This window comes from Populus alba, chromosome 5 (assembly GCF_005239225.2).
Source record: "Populus alba chromosome 5, ASM523922v2, whole genome shotgun sequence".
In the NCBI taxonomy this organism is placed as follows: domain Eukaryota; kingdom Viridiplantae; phylum Streptophyta; class Magnoliopsida; order Malpighiales; family Salicaceae; genus Populus; species Populus alba.
Window position 1 is genome coordinate 1181093 of NC_133288.1, and position 19864 is coordinate 1200956.

General features: G+C 34.5%; 1 protein-coding gene and 1 pseudogene across 1 annotated transcript; both read right to left on the bottom strand.

Annotated features, from left to right (window-relative positions):
* Positions 1–16015: 16015 nt before the first annotated feature.
* Positions 16016–17170, bottom strand: LOC118033570 (uncharacterized). Its single transcript, XM_035038578.2, has 5 exons — positions 17078–17170; positions 16896–16980; positions 16416–16816; positions 16193–16297; positions 16016–16120 (listed from the first exon to the last, which is right to left on the bottom strand). Exons 1-5 carry the CDS (start codon positions 17168–17170, stop codon positions 16016–16018), a joined length of 789 nt encoding a protein of 262 aa, XP_034894469.2.
* A 495-nt stretch (positions 17171–17665) lies between these two features.
* On the bottom strand, positions 17666–19029 carry LOC140955585 (uncharacterized; annotated as a pseudogene).
* Between the last annotated feature and the right edge of the window lie 835 nt (positions 19030–19864).

A 19864-nucleotide genomic window follows, 5' to 3' on the forward strand; every position in this document is an offset into this window, starting at 1 on the left:
ACAACATGACAATTTGACAGGGAAATGCCATTTTTAACAATGTGACCCATAGGCTGCATGCGTCGTTTATAGTAAACAAAGCCATTCTCACCAAAGATGGTTGCATCTTTGTTTTTTTTTTGGAAATTGTTTGGAACATTTATTCTTTTCCATACATTGAGCCTTTGGATTTGCAGCACCACATGGACCATGCATCATAAATTTTGAAACTATCTCAAAGCAAATAGGATCTTGATGCTTGTCAGGTATTTCAGCTGAAATAATAGAGTCAACATCCTCAGGCGAACGGAATTTGAATTCTGGAGCTAGCCAAACTAACAAATGAGTATGCGGCAAACCTCTTTTTTGAAACTCCACAGCGCAAACATCTAAAAAGAGAATGCAAGTAAAGAAGTCAAAACAGATGTTTGTAGAAGGATAAAAATAAAAACTTGAAATTTAAGAAATAAAAAAGAAATACCAGCAATTGTCCGCCCAAAAGGTTTTTCCGGACTTGATGAATGACATCATATCAATTAGTTTGGAATGAAATACCCTTGCTATGATGTCAGGTTTGTCCTCAGGTTGATAGCCCTTTGTTTTTTTAATTTCTCGGCGAATTTCAGGCCAATTAACATTGCAGGTAAATGTGATAAAAAGATCAGGATTCCCATAACATCTACATATAGCCATAGCATCTTGGTAATTATTAACCATATACCGAGGGCTTCCTGTTAAAGACGATGGAAGTATAATTTTCCCTGTAGTTGATCCATCAGTATCACCTCTGGCAATAGCATCATGTATTCCTTTGTAATGCTCACTTCTAAGATTTTCTTGGTTTGCACGTATAAAATCTAAACGTTCCTCTTCAACATTAACAAATGCATCAACCAAAAATTGTTGGTACAATCGTCCGCCTTTTATGAGAGTGCTTTCTTGTTTTTCTCTTTCATGAATGAGATAAGCATAATAGGCTCTCATTGAAACCTTTTGTCTTTTTTTAGGTGGTTGCTGCTCTTGATGAGCTAATGGAATATCAGTGTGGAAACCATCCTCACCATATGGAAAAAGAAGTGGGTAATGAAGGGACATAAATTTTGGATGAAGCTTTGAGATCCTCTGAAGTGTTCCAGATAAACTTTCAATAATTATGTCTCGATCAGATCGACAATGACCAATGTCCCCAACAACCAAACCACCAATGTCATTTAAAGAAGGATCGTCGTATTGCCTTGAGTCATCATCTCTTTTACCAATTAACCGAAGTTTGAGTTCTGGAACCTCGACATCCCCAAGTCTTTGTCGAGCATGACGGAACAAACGAACCAATTGATTAGATGAATCAAGCATATTGATTAGACCAACAACAATGTCACTATCCAAGCTTGATTGAAAATTTTCATTGCAGAATGGTTGCAGCCGGTTAGAAACCTCATTATCTGTATCAAAAATATAAAGTTGCGCAAACTTGGGGCCTTTATTATCCATGGGAAGAAGAGAACCCATAACATGGTGGCAATATCCATTGACCTTAAAAACATAAGATCCAGGTCGAGAATTAACAGAATTATCTACCACAGCCCCCATGGATGTGAAAGCGAACATTGAGTTATAAGCACGAATTTCACGCCGAAATTTTTTGGATGATGAACCATTGTTTGGGTTAAGAAGGTTATCAAGATAGCTAGGTGTTTCTTGTGGAGCAGGAAGCACCACCTTTCCATTATTACAACAAAGTGTAAAGCATGGGTTTGTTTTAGATGAACGGGCCAATCGTTCTTGCAACCAAAAAAGAGCGTTGCAATGCTTACACTTGTATGTTTTATCGCCAAAATCAATGTATTCAATTAAATAACCTGTAAAAAATAAAGGTAAGATACTTGGAGGAATGATATGAAAGAGGTAATTACAAATAAAGGAAAAAATGGCTACAAAAGGTACATGATTGGATTACATACGTCTTTTTTTTTTCTGGTATGATGCTTGACTTATAGTAGATTGATGATTAACGGTTTGCTCAGAGAATCCTTCAGATTCATGACTTGAAACTACATCACTACAGTGAAATGAAGCAAGGGCGATAGATTGTGGAGGATTGGATTGCCTTGCAGCACTAATTTGATTAGTTCCAGTTTGCACTATGTTGCTTGATAAGGAGAAGGTGGTTTGTATATCTATGTGCTGGCGTGAACAGACCAAAGTGCCAACTCCTTGAGTATGTTGTGGAGCAGATGGTGTATTTGAAGAGCTTGGGTTATCGGATAGCAAGATTCTATGAACGGGGGTTTCATAGTCATTCAAAACAAATTGTGAGGATTGAGAAGATGGCATATATCCATCCGATTGAACATGTCCGTCAGGACTTGTCATGTTATTGCTATAAAGAAACCATGGAAATTAAAAACGAAGTTAAATGAAAGGAAAACACAAAAAAAACCATGATTAGTACATGATCATGGCCAAGTGAAGGAAAACACAAGGATAGAGAAAATCTTAATGACATGTGGTTTCTAAAGAAACCATGCAAACATAGGGATAATAAGTAATTCAAAAACAAAACGTAATGAAATTAAGTGCTGGCCAAAGATTAATTCGCTTGTAAGGTGAAGGAATTACATTAGACTAAAATCTTTGATATATCATGAGACATGATGACAGGGCATGCTTAGCTAAAAACAAAACTCCTTGGTTCAGGAGAGGATGAAGATATAACAATAAAAGATCAAGCAATTAAAAAAAAGATATTATATGTTGCTAAACACATAAATACCATAACCATGATTACGCATGCAAGGAAATAGAAATGCATAAAGTAAATAACAGAAAGGCACAAAACAAACCTGAGAAAACACCAACGATAAATAAAAGTGGCCGTTTTAAAAGATCTGAAAGACAAAGTTAAATTTTGATGAATATGTGCAAGAATAAAAACGAAAAGACACGCGGGATAAGACCTAGAGAATGAGGCATGAAAAAATAAACAAAAATAAAAATAAAAGATGAGGCAGCATGTTTAGGTAAAAGAAATTAAGATCACAATCACAGCAAGCGCTTAAAAAAAAACACCAAAGAAAAAAAAAGAAAAAAAAGCAAGAACAATCTTTGTAATTTGTTTAATGAGACTGTCATGTGTCCTGCAATGTTTTTTTAAAAATTTAATTTTCGAAATTGTCCTATAACCCATAGCTTGACTCATGCAAACATTGCTAAAAACACTAAGGACTCGTGACCTGCTTTCTACATATGAACATTAGGCATGTGAAATCTATTGCAAGCTCATGCCCCAAACGAATAATAAAAATTAATCTAACCTCATCATAAAAGTATAAAATCCTATGTTATTTCATGAAATGTCACCCACACCATCAACATATGTATAGCAGCCATGAAGAAAAAGTGTCTATTTGTACAAACCAACAAACACCTTGAATTTCTCTTTTCATATCAGATGTAAAACGATATTATATCAGAGTGATCTGAGAAGCATAGCAGGACAAAAAATGAATAACATTTATGGAAAAATAAGCATATTATATAGTTGATAGGGCATGAATTTTGATCCAAAAGTAAAAATATTTTTTAAATTAGCTTTTGATCAATCTCTCCAAACAAAAACAAAAACAAAAATAATATGTTTCTCGAGTGTCCATCTGATTTAAAAAGGTTTAAGTCTTTTTATATTTATTATTTTTATATCAAACACTAACAAAAATTACAAACTTCGTGGGTGTTTGTTTACGTGGACGAATTTACTTTTTACAATATTTGTTTTTTACTTGAAAAAAATATTAAATTAATATTTTTAATATATTCTCAAATACTCTTAAAAAACCATCATACACAACCTTACAACCTCACCAGAGACAAAGTTTAATTTCATACGGTATCAATAAATTATGTTATCCTGTTTATCGTGTACAGGCTACGCCACAAAGTTAATTCATATACAGCTTTCATGGCTTGATTTGTCACAAAGGATTGTTCAGCCCAAAGATTTATAAAAAATGAGATCGAAAAAAATACACTTGTCTTATCGTATTTTTTTCCACGTTAGATGGCGTGATATCTATCCACTTTCTAGGAACACCAAATTAATATTCAAGCTACCACCTAAAAAGAATTAATTAAGCTCTTTTAATACCTGTTTGTGATATTTTAATACATAATTATCATTATTAATTTGTCAATTCATCAAAAAACGTTCCTGCACCTAAAAAAACAAAAGGTCTTAATGAATATAATATAATATAATCCAAGCTTCAATCAAAGCTCGATTCATCCATTACTTTAAGACCTCAAAAGTAATACCTGTTTATTTAATATGCCCGATTCATCCAAGCTTGGTGAGGGGTCCATGAAACACGGAGTCATCCATTATATATCGAAGCTTTTGCTTCATTCAAGGCAAGATCCCCATGTGCATGTTCTCATTGACCATTGCCCCGTGATATTTTCAGGTACACATATCCCACCCGACACCGTTTACCATTTACAACATCAAGACCGTCAAACCGCAGTCCTCAATCTTTTATTTTTTCCACGTTAGATGGCGTGCTATCTATCCACTTTCTAGGAACACCAAATTAATATTCAAGCTACCAACTAAAAAGAATTAATTAAGCTCTTTTAAAAGGCAGACTCCAGTTTCCTTTCGAGCCTTTTGAATCATAAAAGCAAGATGGATCGCTAGTGCGTAGCCCCTACCAAGAAAAATGTTAAAAAGCCAGCAATCCATGCCGTGCTTTCTGTGGGCAAAAATGCTGATTTTCCTCTGCAAGTTGGCATTCTTCGGTCACTTTCTTGTGGCAACAGTCTACCACTGGCATCAATCTCGCAAGATGGATCGCTAGTGCCTAGTGCCTACCAAGAAAAATGTTAAAAAGCCAGCAATCCACATCGTGCTTTCTGTGGGCAAAAATGCTGATTTTCCAGGCAAGTTGGCATTCTTCGGTCACTTTCTTGTTGCAGCAGTTTCCAGCCCTCGCATATATATACTTGCCATCCCATTTTCCTTTCAACAAATCAGCCACAATCTAAAAAAAAGAAGAAGTTGTTTTTCAATCTTGGAAGTCCAACTTCTCATCACAGCAAATCATCAGTTTTCTTAAATGAGTCTCATCAAGAATCACAAACCTTGTCCAGTGATTGAAGTTGCATATTCCTCACCCTTTCTCTCCGCCTATTCCCTTCTCTCTACGGCTTCTTTGTCATTGTCCTCCACATGTCCACCATCAAATGGCATGCAGCTCACATGATCAGCACCTCTCTAATAACAATATTTCAAGCATCAGTTTACGGATTCCTACTCTTCCACTCTCGTTCCTCTTCCTACAGGTGCGGGCAGCATACTATTATAGGGGATCCTCCCACTGCACTGGAAACTTAAAGAGATATTTAGCACTGGTGTTGTGCTTGGAGGTTACTTGGCCCTGATGACAGTATTGTTCTTCTGGATTATGAAAGACACAGACTTCTTCTCAGCTTGTGTTTCCCTTTATTTAGATTTTATATATTTATATGATTTTCGTAAGACAGGATAAGTTTTGTGCAAGATCACTGAGAGATAGCAAATATGAAATGATGGCGGCCTTGCACTTGCAAGTGAGTATTGTGAGCCAGGCCCTCATTTTCGTCAGACGATCCCGCAGCTGGTCTTTCGTTGAACGTCCTGGACTTCTTCTTGTCAGTGCGTTTGTAATCGCTTAGCTGGTAAGGATTCATCTTATCCGCCAATCGCTACTTAAAACAACCCTCCCTAGAGTGACCTTGAAGCGCGCTTCTTGTTCATTTTCTTCCCTTGGCTCCATTCCATCCTTTACAAAGTACAGGTCCCAGGTCCGCGCTTTCCTTTGAACATGAGCACTTAGATAGATATCAGCATAGCTTCGTAATTAAACTCCTCGCACATCTTCTCTGAAAGCGAGAGCCTGAGATGCATTGCTTGCATCTTCATTGGGTCTTACGTACTTAAAAACAAAAAACGAAATGACCAACATACTGTAATGGTCTAGTTCCAGCGCCCAACGACCAATATTTTCTAAGCAATATTTGTATACCATAACAGCTACCTTATTCATTACACAAACATATATAATTACAAAGACGATATGCCATCTTATACTGCGGCATGCAATGAAAAAACATCTCTACAAACTTTATAAAAAAAAAACAACAAAGAAGTTCACAAAGCTTGGCAAAAAGCATAAGATTTGGTATGTAGAAATACAATTGGCCGCGATGCTATTTTTTGTAAAAACTAATTATCATGCACAGCTGTCAGACAAAGAAACACACAGAACCTAGAATGTGGTGCAGAATATCAAATCATATGCGTTAGGACTTGATGAAACGAAGATAGTATGCAGAATCACACAAAGCAGAAAGAAAAGAGAAAAGAGAGAAGCCACTCTTTTGAGCAACATGGCAACGACTGCAAAATGAGACACAAACGTAAAGACACTTGATGGCCAATGAAAAAAAAACACTCCTTTTCATAATATGACAGAGCACAGGCCATGCACAATATGCAGACAGCAAGATGAGTATAGTCACTTTCCACAACACAATCTTAAAAACAACTAAGGAAAATATTCTAACCTTGAAGCCCAAACTCTCCTGAAAGACGATATGATAAAGGGAAACAACGAACTGCAAAGGAAAGCATAACAAATCATGGCCACCCGCATACAGAACAAACAAAAGTTGCAGGGAACAAACAAAAGTTGCAGGAAAACATACCTTCAAATATTATAAGAGAGGCAGGAGCTGAGAGAACTGGCTCGCCAGAAACACTATTTCAAAAGAGCATCATCCCATGCAATTAAACAATTAGAAAGCAGACTAACCAGAATAGAAATGCCAATGAAAACTGAACAGGAAATAATGAAAACGGAGGCAAGAATATGTGTATAATGATGCCAACGCCACATCCATTTAATGCACCATCAAAGAAGATCAGACAGCTTGACTTTATTCTAAAAGAAGCCTGCAAGCATTTAATGCACCATTAAAAAAACACCGGCTGATTTGACATTGTCCAAGTGAAACCTGAAGACGTAAGTTAATTATTCTAAAGGTGATCAGATGTCAGATAATTCAGAAGACCCAGTTACAGGGGGGAAAATGACAGTCTAATTTTTCAATGCATTTAAGACACTGGTATTATGATCTAACGTTTTTTCAAACCTCTGCAGCGACAATTTATGCCTTGGCAGGGAAAACCGTGGGGAAAGCTACAGTACTTTCCCCACGCGTTTTAGAGTTCTTTAATATATAATAATAATTATTATTATATATAATAATTATTATTCTAATAATAATTATTATTATATTATTATATTATAATTAAGTAATATTAAATTAAAGAACTCTAAAAGGCGTGGGGAATTTCCCCACGCCTTTTAATTACACTTATATATAATAATTATAATTATATTATTATATTATAATTAAGTAATATACTAAAACGCGTAGCTTTTTTAATGTAGTTAAATTTTTTTTTTTTTAGTATTTTTTTCTTTTGTGGCATTTTTTTTGGGCACTGTAGCTTCTCCACGCCTTTTAATTATACTTATATATAATAATTATTATTATTATTATTATATGTAATATTATTATTCTAATAATTATTATAATTATATTATTATATTATAATTAATTAATATATTAAAATGCGTAGCTTTTTCACTGTAGCAAAAGTTTTTCTTCTTTTTTTTGCAGTTTTTTCTTCTGTGGCATTTTTTTTTGTTTTTGGTTTTTTTTTTGGCAGTTTTTTCCTTTTCTTTTTTCTTTTTGCTTTTGTTTTTTTTTTTTAAATGTTTTTTCACTATAGCAGATTTTTTTTCTTTTTTTTTTTTTTTACATGTATTTTTTTAACGTTTGGGTTTTTCACTGTAACAGGTTTGTTTGTTTTTTTTTTCCTCGCTTTTTTTCTTTTTGTTTTTTACATGTAATTAAGCTTTTTTTTTTTGCAGCTTTTTCTTCTGTGGCATTTTTTTTTCTTTTTGGTTTTTTTTTTTGTGGCAGTTTTTTCTTTTTCTTTTTTCTTTTTGCTTTTGTTTTTTTAAAATGTTTTTTTCACTATAGCAGTTTTTTTTTTTACATGTTTTTTTTAACGCGTGGGTTTTTCACTATAGCAGGTTTTTTTTTTTTTTTCCTCGCTTTTGTTTCTTTTGTTTTTTACATATAATTAAGTAATGTACTAAAACGCGTAGCTTTTTCACTGTAGCTTTTTTTGCAATTTTTTTTTTGTTTTTTCTTATGTGGCATTTTTTTTTTCACATGTTTTTTTTTTTAACGCGTGGGTTTTTCATTGTAGCAGCTCTGTTTTTTTTTTTTTTCCTCGCTTTTGTTTCTTCTGTTTTTTTACATATAATGTATCACTATGCACACAGTGAAACACTTGATTTTTTTTTGGTTTTGCCCATGGGTTTTTTTTTTCTTTTAATGATTTTTTTTTTTGTTTAATTTAGTTTGTTAATGTGAAAAAAATTAATTTAGTTATCATACTTTCATTACACGGATCTTAGTTTTTTATATATATTAAGCTGGTTGAGAACTTAGCTTTGTAACTTTGCTTTTAAAAAACAAATACTATGGATTACTACAGTGTTTCCCTTACATGATTTTTATTTGGCTGCAGTGTTTCTCCAACATGTTTATTTTTTAAATTATCTTTGTTAAATTTATTTTTTTAATATTGAGTTAGTTGAAAATTTAGCTTTAGCTTTAGCTTTAGCTTTCCCCACGTTTTTTTCATTATAATTATTATTATATTGTATTATATTATATGACTGTTTTTTTCTCTTTAATTTTTTTAATGAATTATTTTTGTTTGATTTAGTTTGTTAATGTTAAATTTTTTTTAATTTAGTTATCATATTTTCATGATATAAATCTCGGATTTGATGGCTTAGCCTAATTTGACGAATTATTTTTTTCATTTAGTTTAGTTTGTTAAAGTTAATTTTCTTTCTATTTAATTATTAGACTTTCATGACATATGTCCTAGGCTTGACATGTTAACTTGGTTTGATGGGTTAACCCGATTAATTTTGGGTAAACCCGTTATTTTTTTTTCTATTTAGTTATCAAACTTTTATGACGCAAATCTTAGGTTTTACGGGATAACCTGGTTTAAAAGGTTAACCCAATTAATTCCATTTTTTTTTCTTTTTCTTCATTAGTTTTTTTCCTTTCTGTTGATTTTTTTTCTTTGTTTTTTTTAATTGATCTATTCAATTATCACACTTTTATGACACGACCTTATAGCCAGACCCACATCCAATATTCTTGGGTCCGGTGTTATAGTCAGCCTTACTTAAACTTAGGTCATGCAAGTTTAATTTTATTATAAATATTACTCTTGGGTTAGACGTTGTAGCCAAACCCAAGATTATTGGGTATAACTTTCCAGAAAAACCCAAGATTTTTTAAATTTTTATTTTTTTTAATATTTTTTATACAAAAAAATGACCCACGGCATCGCGCGGGTATCAAAGCTAGTCTGATATATGTGATGTACTCCTGGTTTTATAAATTAATCAGAAAGTGTAAATTATCTGTATCATTGAATATATACAATTTTGTCCTCTTCATGCATTTGATCGGACAGTGACAATTATCTGTATCATTGAATTTGCTATGTTGAATTAATTATCCAAGGGAGACTTGGGCTGCATTGAATGGGAGAGTCTTCACGGACAGTGCTAGCCAGGGGCCCGCACCACCGCACAGATCGCTCGGTTTGTGGTGTTGGATTAAAGGATATTAATTCCAACTTCTTGTTTACTCCTTTGCTTTTCTCCGTAGACTTGGGAAGTCAAGATTCCTATATATGAACAATTGATTTGATCTTATGAAATACATGGCAGAAGAGATTAGAAAATGATTTATATTATCAATAATTTCTTCTTACTGCACCTACTGATTTTTATTTCTTGTGAAATATTTAGAATATCTCTTTTGAAATATCAATATCGCCTACCCCCACTTCCTTCATTTTTGTTAACGGAGTGAAATGATTTCCGACGCAGCTACTAATTTCATCAGCCACTTTCACTTGTTTTTATTCATAGACTTGTGAAGTCAAGATTCCCATAATCAAAATGAATTTGATCGAAGAAAGGAAAAAATGAAAAAAAAAAAAAAACATTATCAGTGGGCTTACAAATTAAAATATAAATAAATAAAACCATCAATTACGAGCTTCATAAGAGAATTTTAGCTATTTTGTCTTAAACTCAACAGAATATCCTTTATTAAGCATTTGGGAACGCGGTGTAAACCGCGTTCCCATCAAATTTGAAATTTTATTTTTTTGTTAAAATTTAATGCGATTTATATTTTTTGGATTGTTTTGATGTACTGATATCAAAAATAATTTTAAAAAAATAAAAAATATATCATTAACTTATATTTTAACACAAAAAATTATTTTAAAAATAACCGTTATTACACTATCAAACACGCTCAGCTATTAGTCTTCGACTGATCAACCGATGATCATAAATGATGCCAAAATTGTAGTCAAAGAGACTTGGAACTCCCTGCTGATGGGCTGTTTATTCTGCCAAAATTGCATGGGCTGTTTTACAGTCTTCGTAATGGGCTTGGCTACTTTGGGTAATTAAAAAAACCCAAATCGATAATGTTTTTTTTTTTTTTACTTTGGTATCCGTTTAATCAATCTTCTGGTTTGATCCTTGATAGTGCTGTGTATTGATGCTTGTCGATTAGCCACAATAATGTTAAATTTACAAGGACAGATCCAAGAAAAGCAATGCAGGCCTGTATTGGTCTCTGGGAGTTCAAAATAAGACCCCCCTGATAAAGGCTGCAACTGTTGCTTGAACCCCTGTAAAGGGGCCTTGACACAAGCGGTCCACTGAAGAAGTACAGCACCGTTCTTTATTTAATTCTTATGGTTTAAATCTACTAATAACTTAGTCATTTTGCATGCTATTTTCCACTTGTTTTGTAAAATAGAGAAAAGAACTGTTAAGCATGCTGGATATTTCGCATAATAAGCTCTCCGGTCCTTTATCCTCTTGTTTGTCCAATTTAACTTTCATGGCAAACGCTGCAAAATGCTATGTATCCTTTACCTGGCCTAGTATTCAATATTTTGATCAGTCAAATCTTGTACTCATGGGTTTGCCTCAAGTAGGCGATTCTTATCGTGAAAGTAAGTACACAAACAACATTGCAGATTAATCTGTCGAGTTCTCAACAAAAAGACAGTCTTACTCCTATCGAGATGATCTTATTACTTTCATGTCTGGTATTGATTTTTCTTGTAACGGATTCACTGGCAAAATCCCACCAAATTTTGAAATTGTATGTGAACTACGAGCAGTAAATCTATCACACATCAATCTCATTGGATCCATCCCCGCAACTCTTTAGAACCTGAAGCAGATTGAGAGTTTGGATCTTTCTCACAGCAAATTGACCGGTACGGTACCATCCCTTCGCAGCTATTGAGGTGAGCGCATTGGAGGTTTTCAGTGTTGCATACAATAACTTGTCCGGTAAAACTCCAGAGAGGAAAGCTCAGTTCGGCACCTTTGATGAAATTAGTTATGAGGGAAATCCTCTTCTTTGTGGACCTCCATTGCGAATTTGCAGTGAAACAAACTCGTAATTGCAGCCTGTACCTAACAATGAACAAGAAGATAATAATGGTTTCATAGACATGGATGCTTTCATTGTGAGCTTTGAGGCATGTTACATAATTGTGTTGTTGGCAATTGCAGCAGCTCTTTACGTAAATCCTTACTGGAGAAGAAGATGGTTTTACTTCATTGAAGAGTGCTTAAGCAATTGCTACTGTTTTGTGTGCAGACGTATGCACATTATGCTGCTGTTTTCCAGTGGTTAGTTTCCGTAAGCTGTCCAACATCATGTCATCGGACCTCTGTATAATCATTCAATTAGATGACACATTTAAAAATTTTAAAAACTAATAATACTATAACTATGAAGAACACCTAAAATATTTAATTTTATTCTTCCAAGTCTCTGCTAAACTAATTATACACAATTGTGGTACTAGCAATTGCGGCAGTTTTGTACATAAACCCATATTGGCGACATATATAGGTGGTTTTACTTCATTGAAGAGTGCATGGAGACTTGCTACTACTTTGAATTGCATACATTTCATAAGCTATCCTCCTTCATAAGCCATAGGGTTTGACGCGTGCCTTTTTTTTTTTTCATATTTTTTAGTTTGAACTAATAAAACCTTTACTTTTTTTCAAGCTTCAGTTCATTTTATTGCAGTTTCTCAAATGAATTCTACAAATTCAAGATATATATGCATCCTTAACGCCATATTAAAGAGAATATATAGATAGAAGAAGAGGAGCTTTACGTGATATGGATAGCGTGATGCTCCTAAGCCTAGAACCACCTAAAACTTAATATTATGATGAATAATTCAGCAAAACTTAATTCAATTTCAACTTCCATTCTCATCATTAGTACAAAATGCAGAGTCAGATTGAAAGGAAATTGATTGGAACATGAAATTCAGGTAACAATACTTCTAGCCATAGTTTTAAGACCTGGCTCGGTGGTCGGCCCGGTCCAAAGTCCGGGTTCCGGGTTTTGACCGGGTCATCGGGTCTTGACTGGGTCGCTGGGTCGGCCGGGTCAATTTTATTTTTTTTAGTGAAAGAAAAACAAAAAAAAAAATAAAAATCAACGGGTTTGAAGCCGGGTTTTGCCGGGTTAACTGCGTCGCCGGGTCACACCGGGTTTTTCCTTCCTTCATTTTTTCTTCAACCCGGCCCGGTTCCAGCCCCGGGACGGCCGGGTCCCGGGTCGACCCACCGGGCCAGGCCGGGTTTCAAGTCTCTGCTTCTAGCAGAGCTTCCTCCTTACCCTCTCCCTATTGTATCTTCTTCGAGTGGAACTCTTAGCTTTTTGCCCTCCAAGATATATGTTCTCATCTTTCTCCAGTACTCTCTGGTAACTAGGAGAGCAGCCGCCTTGTACATTCCCTTCTTTTTTTATTATTCGAAACGTTATAGAGAAGTTCTCTTATAAAGAAATTATTTTCAAGATAACCATTTAGATAAGTAACGTTAATCCCATATATATCAAGATATATACAAATTACAAAATATTAAAATATAATTTTTATTTTAGATTTTACACGTTAATATTAATTTCTAAACTGTACAGCTCACGCTAACACTCTCATTTTCCATCCAGCATAAGCAGTCACAACTTACCTCAACGGAAAACTTTGTAGCCAACTTCAACCAATATTTAAAAGGAATTTTGTCCTTTGTTTGATAAGCAAAATCAACAGAACCTGTCTTTGACTTTCTAGCTCATATATAGCAGTAGCCATTTTAAGGAGCAGAAACAAACACTGTAGAGATTTATCATCACGAAAATCTAGTTGATTTATTATCACGAAAATCGAAAATGTAGTTGATTTATCATTACGAAAATCTAGTTAAAACAAATTATTATGAAATCAAATTGAAGATGAAAGGTTGATTTTTAGATCAAGAATAGCATGTATTAAAAAGATAATAAATAAATTAGAGTAATAACATTGATACAAATCATTAAATTTCATTTGCAATTTCCTCTCGATTTTCCGTAGTTCTGTAGAGACAAAGATTAGTTGGTCCTTACGGGAATTTTTCTTCCTTAATTTCACTCCCATTTCCCAAACGATGGAATTCATACAACCTTTCGATTTTATTTCCACGTAAAATCCATTCTTCTCTATCAAACAGAACATAATAATGGGCCATATTTTTAATTTAAATATATTTTTCCTAATATTTAAAGTTTTTTTACTGGAAAATATCATGGGGATTTGAGAGAAAAGACAATAGATAAGAAAGGACATGAAAAAAAAGTGAGAGAAAAATGATGGTGGGTCTTCATTCTTCAAGGACCGTATTGGAACTCTTTGGAGGCATGCGTGAGAGGTGAAATGGGAAAGTATAGGGAATAAAGTGTAATGTCATTGAATATATAGGGCTTAAAATGCAATTTACCCTTAATTTTTTCATGGATGACGCAGTCACAAGGAGAGGATAGATGTCATTTCTGAAATGATAAGACAGGCAGTGACAATAAGTAAAATTTCGTTAAATCATCATCAATCATAAATCATGACGTGGGGACAGATCAGACGGTTGATTGTGACTCTTTTTACCCTCTCTTTCTCCCAGTGGGGGGTTTTAGGACAGTATCGCGCGAGATGCGCGGGCGCTGTGCTCTTACATTTCCAAGGTGTACAGTGGGATCCATGTCTTTATTAAACCAATTAAAATCTTGTACTCCTTGGGACCCACTGGGATTCTAGTTTTTTTTTTTTTTTGAAAACATTTCATAAAAGTCCTCAAACTTCGAGTCTCATCTCTATCGTAGCAATATTAAATTTTTATTCATTTTCAGTTAACAAAAAGTTTATGTAATCACTTGAAGTTTATATGGTTTTTTTTTTTATATAAAAAACCAATGAATTCTCTAAAAATCTCATTTTAAATCGCTTGAAACTAATTTCATAAAGAAACACAAAGATTTTACATTTAAATAATTTATATATAATTTGTTTAATTACATAAACAAATTATATGATAAGATGAAGAGATATCACATAATTGTTTGATTTTATAACCCTTTAAAACAAACTCATCAAAATATTTAATCCAAATTCTGAATAAGTAACCATATCTAATGTAGATAGTTTTAAATAATCTGATAATTATTAATAGTCAATTGTAGATTTATCACAATTAGATCATAAATATATAACCCAATAAACTCATAATATGAACAAATATAACTGGGCTAACTTAAGAAAAAAAAACACATTGGTGCAAATGACTAGTCTAACTATAAAAGTTTAAATTTTAATTTGACCTCATGGAAATCATTCTCAAATTTAATTAGGAGATTTTATGGTTTTATTCTATAAAGGGTATGTATAGGCTTGGAAGATGTTGTTTAAGCCAATTTCATTATTTTTTTTATCTTTTCACAATTCTAGTCTAATTTTGGATTTTATATTGTAAAAAACCTATATCATATCAAGATTAAATTTCAGTAAAAAAAATATTAGAACTCTAGTTGTGGAGAGTTTTTTTATATATAGAATTACGTTTATAAAAAAAATATTAGTCTAACTTAAAGTTTGGAATGAAAACTTAAGTGAAATTTAACAGTCTGCAACAAACAATCCCCTTACCGTCCACCATGAAATGATCAACAGATTTTTTTTAAGGACAATATAAATTCTAAAAGAGCGTAGACATGAATGACAGCCAAGAACCACCCAACAGCCATGCAGGGTCTAGTCCTGCATGGCAATGGTCCACTCAATCGCTGAATCCACATGAACAGTCTAATGAACTGCTCAATCATGCATTTGGTTCTGGTTATTCAATTATGCGAAGGGTGTAGGTCCGAATTCTTCAACTTAAACAAAACATGTTTGCGTAATTAAGTGTTCAATCACGTAACTAAATTTGCTATTGAAAAACATTTAGAATTTATCAACAATTTAATTAAGCAGGTGTATACAAACTCCCAAACATTTGTAGATATCATTGAATCATTAGTTAACACTAAGTACACTGAGATCGGATCAAAAATGTGTCACTTAAGCTCTTAATATTACAGAAAAAACTTACAATTGCCCTGATGGTTAATTAGCACAAAAGACCGGCTTGGAGTTCAGACTAGCCAAATTGCCCAACTCTTTAAGCCTGAATTTTATCACCATCATAAAATGGGAAAATTAGTTTAGATATACAAGGCGAAATGGAATTAATTACCACACATTTTGAACTTCAGATTGGTCATGCATGACCACTTGCAGGTCCTCCTAGTTTTTAGAACCACACCTTTGAAGATCACTTCTTGGATTTGATTCTTTTGGCTAATGATGGAGCAGCTCTGATTACCGGATATGTTCTGGTCACTTGAGTTTGTCGAGAACTATGACTGGATTCTTGTCCTGAGAATGTTGGTAGGATGATGAGAAGGCTTCAAGGTATCAGTATGATTGGAGTTTGGAAAATTGATGAACAATGGGGATTTGAGTTGCTGGTGATGCATGATTTTGAGCTAGAATTGCCCCTCTCGATACGAAACCAGGTGCCTGATAGATAAAATTAGGTTTCAATACGAGTTCGAAATATACTGCAAATGAGGGAAGTAATGAGGAGCTTACAGGTGAAAACAAGACCCCTCTGAAAATCTTCCCATTAACAGTTGCAGTCATTAAAAGGCCTGAGTCGAAGGCTCCGTCAACTTTACCTCGAACTTCAGCACCAACCTATGGAGAAAGAGAAGAAAGTGAAAAGCAAGTATTAGCAGAACAGGAAGAAAAACAAAGACAAAAAAAATTGTAATTGACAAAGTTTTGCATTGCATATATCAACTTAATGATTTACCAGGTTTTGAGTACACCCTGGCTCCATGGGTCTATGTTCCACTGCTGGGAATGGTGTTCCTTGCCTGCCAAACCCAGCATGAACATATTGTTCTCCTCTTTTATTCTCTCTTGAAATTTGGAGCCTGTGCCGGGTTTTTTGGATCACAAGTCTAGGTAGTTTCTGATCACTTGCAACACTATCAGCCTGGTAATTTCTTGGAATTTTGTTTAACTGCCTAAAGAAATTAAGTCCTTTGCAAGATGTGAGGGAATCAACTGATTTCTGAACCGGTATCTGTTCTTGGTCGGACTGAGACGGAGATGAATGGTGAGAGGGTGAAAGAGAATGCTCTTCTTGTTCTAAATCAATCTCCCATGCTTTTGAATTTGTAGGTCTTATCTTCTTATGATGCAGAGTATCTGAAAGGAACGTTGGAGTTAATTATGTTCGAAGCCTTCATCCGTCTACTCAGGACAAGGTTTTTGTTTATTAAACTACCTGAACTGAACTGAAAAGGTTGCTTTGATTCTTCTGATTCATATGAACCCTTCCTGTCTATTTCATTGTTTCCCTGAAACATTGACTGCTTCACAGAAAAAAATTATTAACCCTCCCAACTTGAACAGGCATATTTAACAGGAGGTAAGTGTTTGCATTTTGAGAGTAAATAGTTCAGTTACCGAAATATCTTCTGCTCCTGGGAGAAATCTTCTCTTTTCTTGATTCCAATGTTGTCCAAAGATCTTGCACATGGAAATGTTTGTATCGACCATTTGGGATGTTCCTGCTCCAAGTTGCAAGACCAACAACTGATTGAGAGGACGCTCATCCTCTCTGCACCTGCACATACATACATACATACATACATACAGAATTGAATTCGGAGACACATGAAGATTATGGGAGGCAGTGTTGAGAACAGAAGCTGCAGATGCGAAACAAAAACTTTCAGTTACCCTCCATAGATGACAATATCCGAGTCGGTGACAACCGCAGCGTGAGAAAACCTCCCTTGAGGTTGCTGGCCAGATATATCAAGTTGAGTCCATGAACAAGTGCTCACATCAAGCACCCAGACATCATTGTAGTAATGTTTGTCCCCAACACCCCCAATGACATAAAGCTGCAGACCATGAAGAGCACATTAAATCTCTTTTTGAAAGCCAATAATTGGTAAAGGAGCATCGAAGAATCAAAGCCTTCAAGCAAAAACAGGTGAGCATCAATAGAACAGACAACAGAATAGGGTATAACATTCCCAAGAAAAACTAGTCTAATTTTCAAATCTATTTTAGTGCCATGACTTGCCTTTGTTCCAATATTCACAGAAGCATGACCTGCTCGAACACCTGGTGAAGATCCTTGCACAACAAGCTGTTAAAAATAAAAACCACTATCATTGCTTCAATTCCACAAAATTCTAAGTAAAATAGAGTAAGTGAAGCTAATGCCTTTGTCCAAGTCATTGTATCTGTATCAAGCACATCCACATCACCGTGATACCTATCTCCACGATCACCACCGTACACAAAAAGCTTATTACCGATTTCAACCGCACTGTGACTATCCCTAGGAGCCGGAATACTGCCCTTAACCTCTGGAGAAGTCCATCTCATGGACTTGAGGTCTAAAACATGCAAATCATTTAAATAATTTGCTTCACCTTCTCCACTTCCCCCAAACACCATGATTCTATCACCACCAATCAAAGTTGCAGTGTGACTTTCACGAGGCGAAGGAGGAGTCCCTTTGCATTCAGGGCTTATCCACTCCTTGGTCCCAAGATCCAATATATGAAGATCATTCACCTTCTTAGAGCCATTAGTGCCCCCAAACACAATCATTTGATGCCCCACAAGAACAGCACTGTGGCTGTCTCTTGGACCAGGTCCTTGACCTGTGGTTGCCAGAGTGTTCCAAACCATTGTATCAAGATTTAGCATTAGAACATCACTGAAATCAAGACCCCCACAACATCCCTGAAATGATGAAACAAATATTACAATTCAGTGAAGAAATTGAAACTTAGTAAAAGCATTATCAATTTGCTAGCAGTTCACAAAGCAATTAGATATTTCTTTCAGAAAACACAGTACTTTAAATAGTTGACAGAGCCATATTTTTACCAAGAAAGCAACTGAGCCACAGCTTTTAATAAACATATCTATATCTAGAAAGCAGGATATGTATAGTAATCATCTTCCTACCAAATACTAATTGCCACACTAAATAGAGAAACTTCAGACAACATTTTCAACACGAGCAGAAAACAAAAAAAATAGCAAAAACTAAAATACACGAAGAAAGTATATGTTTTCTTTGCCTAATATTGTACATAGAGGAACAAAGGGAAACAAGATTTACAACTACAAGTTTTTGACAGAGAAAAAACTATAAATAGAGGCCACCAACACACAAAAAATTACATATAGTTGAACAAAGAGAAATTTCTCTATGCATTATGAAATATAGAGTTGATGTTGTTAGAAGATTATAGATACCCCAAAGACATAAACAACACCATGAGAGTAGCAAGCAGAGTGACCCATCTTTCAGAAGGATTAAATCCTGAAACCTTAGGATAGAGCCACATTGCCATCTTCTTTGAAGCTTCACGTCCCAAAGACCCCATAACCAGTCTTCTCCCTTTTTTTCTCCTGAGCTGAAAGGCTTTATTTATTTCTAGTTCAACACATGGCTTGGTGATGATAAAGAAAGTTGAAGAGAGAAAAATAAAGGGAGTCAAAAGTGAACGCGAACAAACCAAGTGATATATGTTCAACTATCAGTGTCAATAGACATGAAAAGATGGGTAACTGTGCCAACCAACATCAACAGAAGGTAGTGGGTGAAAGGAAGCATTTTTTTTTTTTTTTTTTTGCCATAAAAAACCCTCTCTACCACTTTAAACAAATTTTCTTTATATGTAAAGTATTTCTACACTTTATTCAACCATCAAATAACACAAGTGTATAGGCTTAAAGATTATATACATAATAAGACTACAAAAGTGATGTAAATCATGGAAACATGACTCTTGAGTGTATTTTTTTACATTCTTAATGATTTTTTTTTTTTGGTTTGTTTACTTTCACAGTTTTGTCTAACTGAAAAATGATGGAGGGTGGGGGCTTTTATGGTTCTGGAAATGATGGAGAAAGTGTGAGAAGTTTGAGGAGCTTTTTTCTTGGTTTTCCTTTCTGCTAAACTCACATGCTATTTCTCTCTTTTGTGAGTATGATATTGGGATTGATGGAAGTGAAGTTTACCCTCTTTCTCTCTCCCTCCATCATCCTAATTTTCAAGGTGGGTTATCAATGTGGATCAAGAAATGTCAATTCTCAAGGATCTTTGGGAGAAGTGTGGGGGCTTTGTGTTGTCCAAATTCTTTTTAGTTTTGGGAAATGAGCATGGTGTTGTTTCTCTCAAAAGGCTTGGAGGTTCTTGAAAGATGAAAAAAAGCACTA

What these genes read in the sequence shown, in the direction of transcription:
- LOC118033570 (XM_035038578.2), bottom strand. Translation starts at nt 17,170, where the DNA reads ATGGTCGATACAAACATTTCCATGTGCAAGATCTTTGGACAACATTGG. An exon ending in CAGGAGCAGAAGATATTTCG is followed by an intron (nt 16,981 to 17,077) that starts GTAACTGAACTA and finishes TCTGTGAAGCAG; the next exon opens with TCAATGTTTCAGGGAAACAA. An exon ending in CAGGGTGTACTCAAAACCTG is followed by an intron (nt 16,298 to 16,415) that starts GTAAATCATTAA and finishes CTTTCTCCATAG; the next exon opens with GTTGGTGCTGAAGTTCGAGG.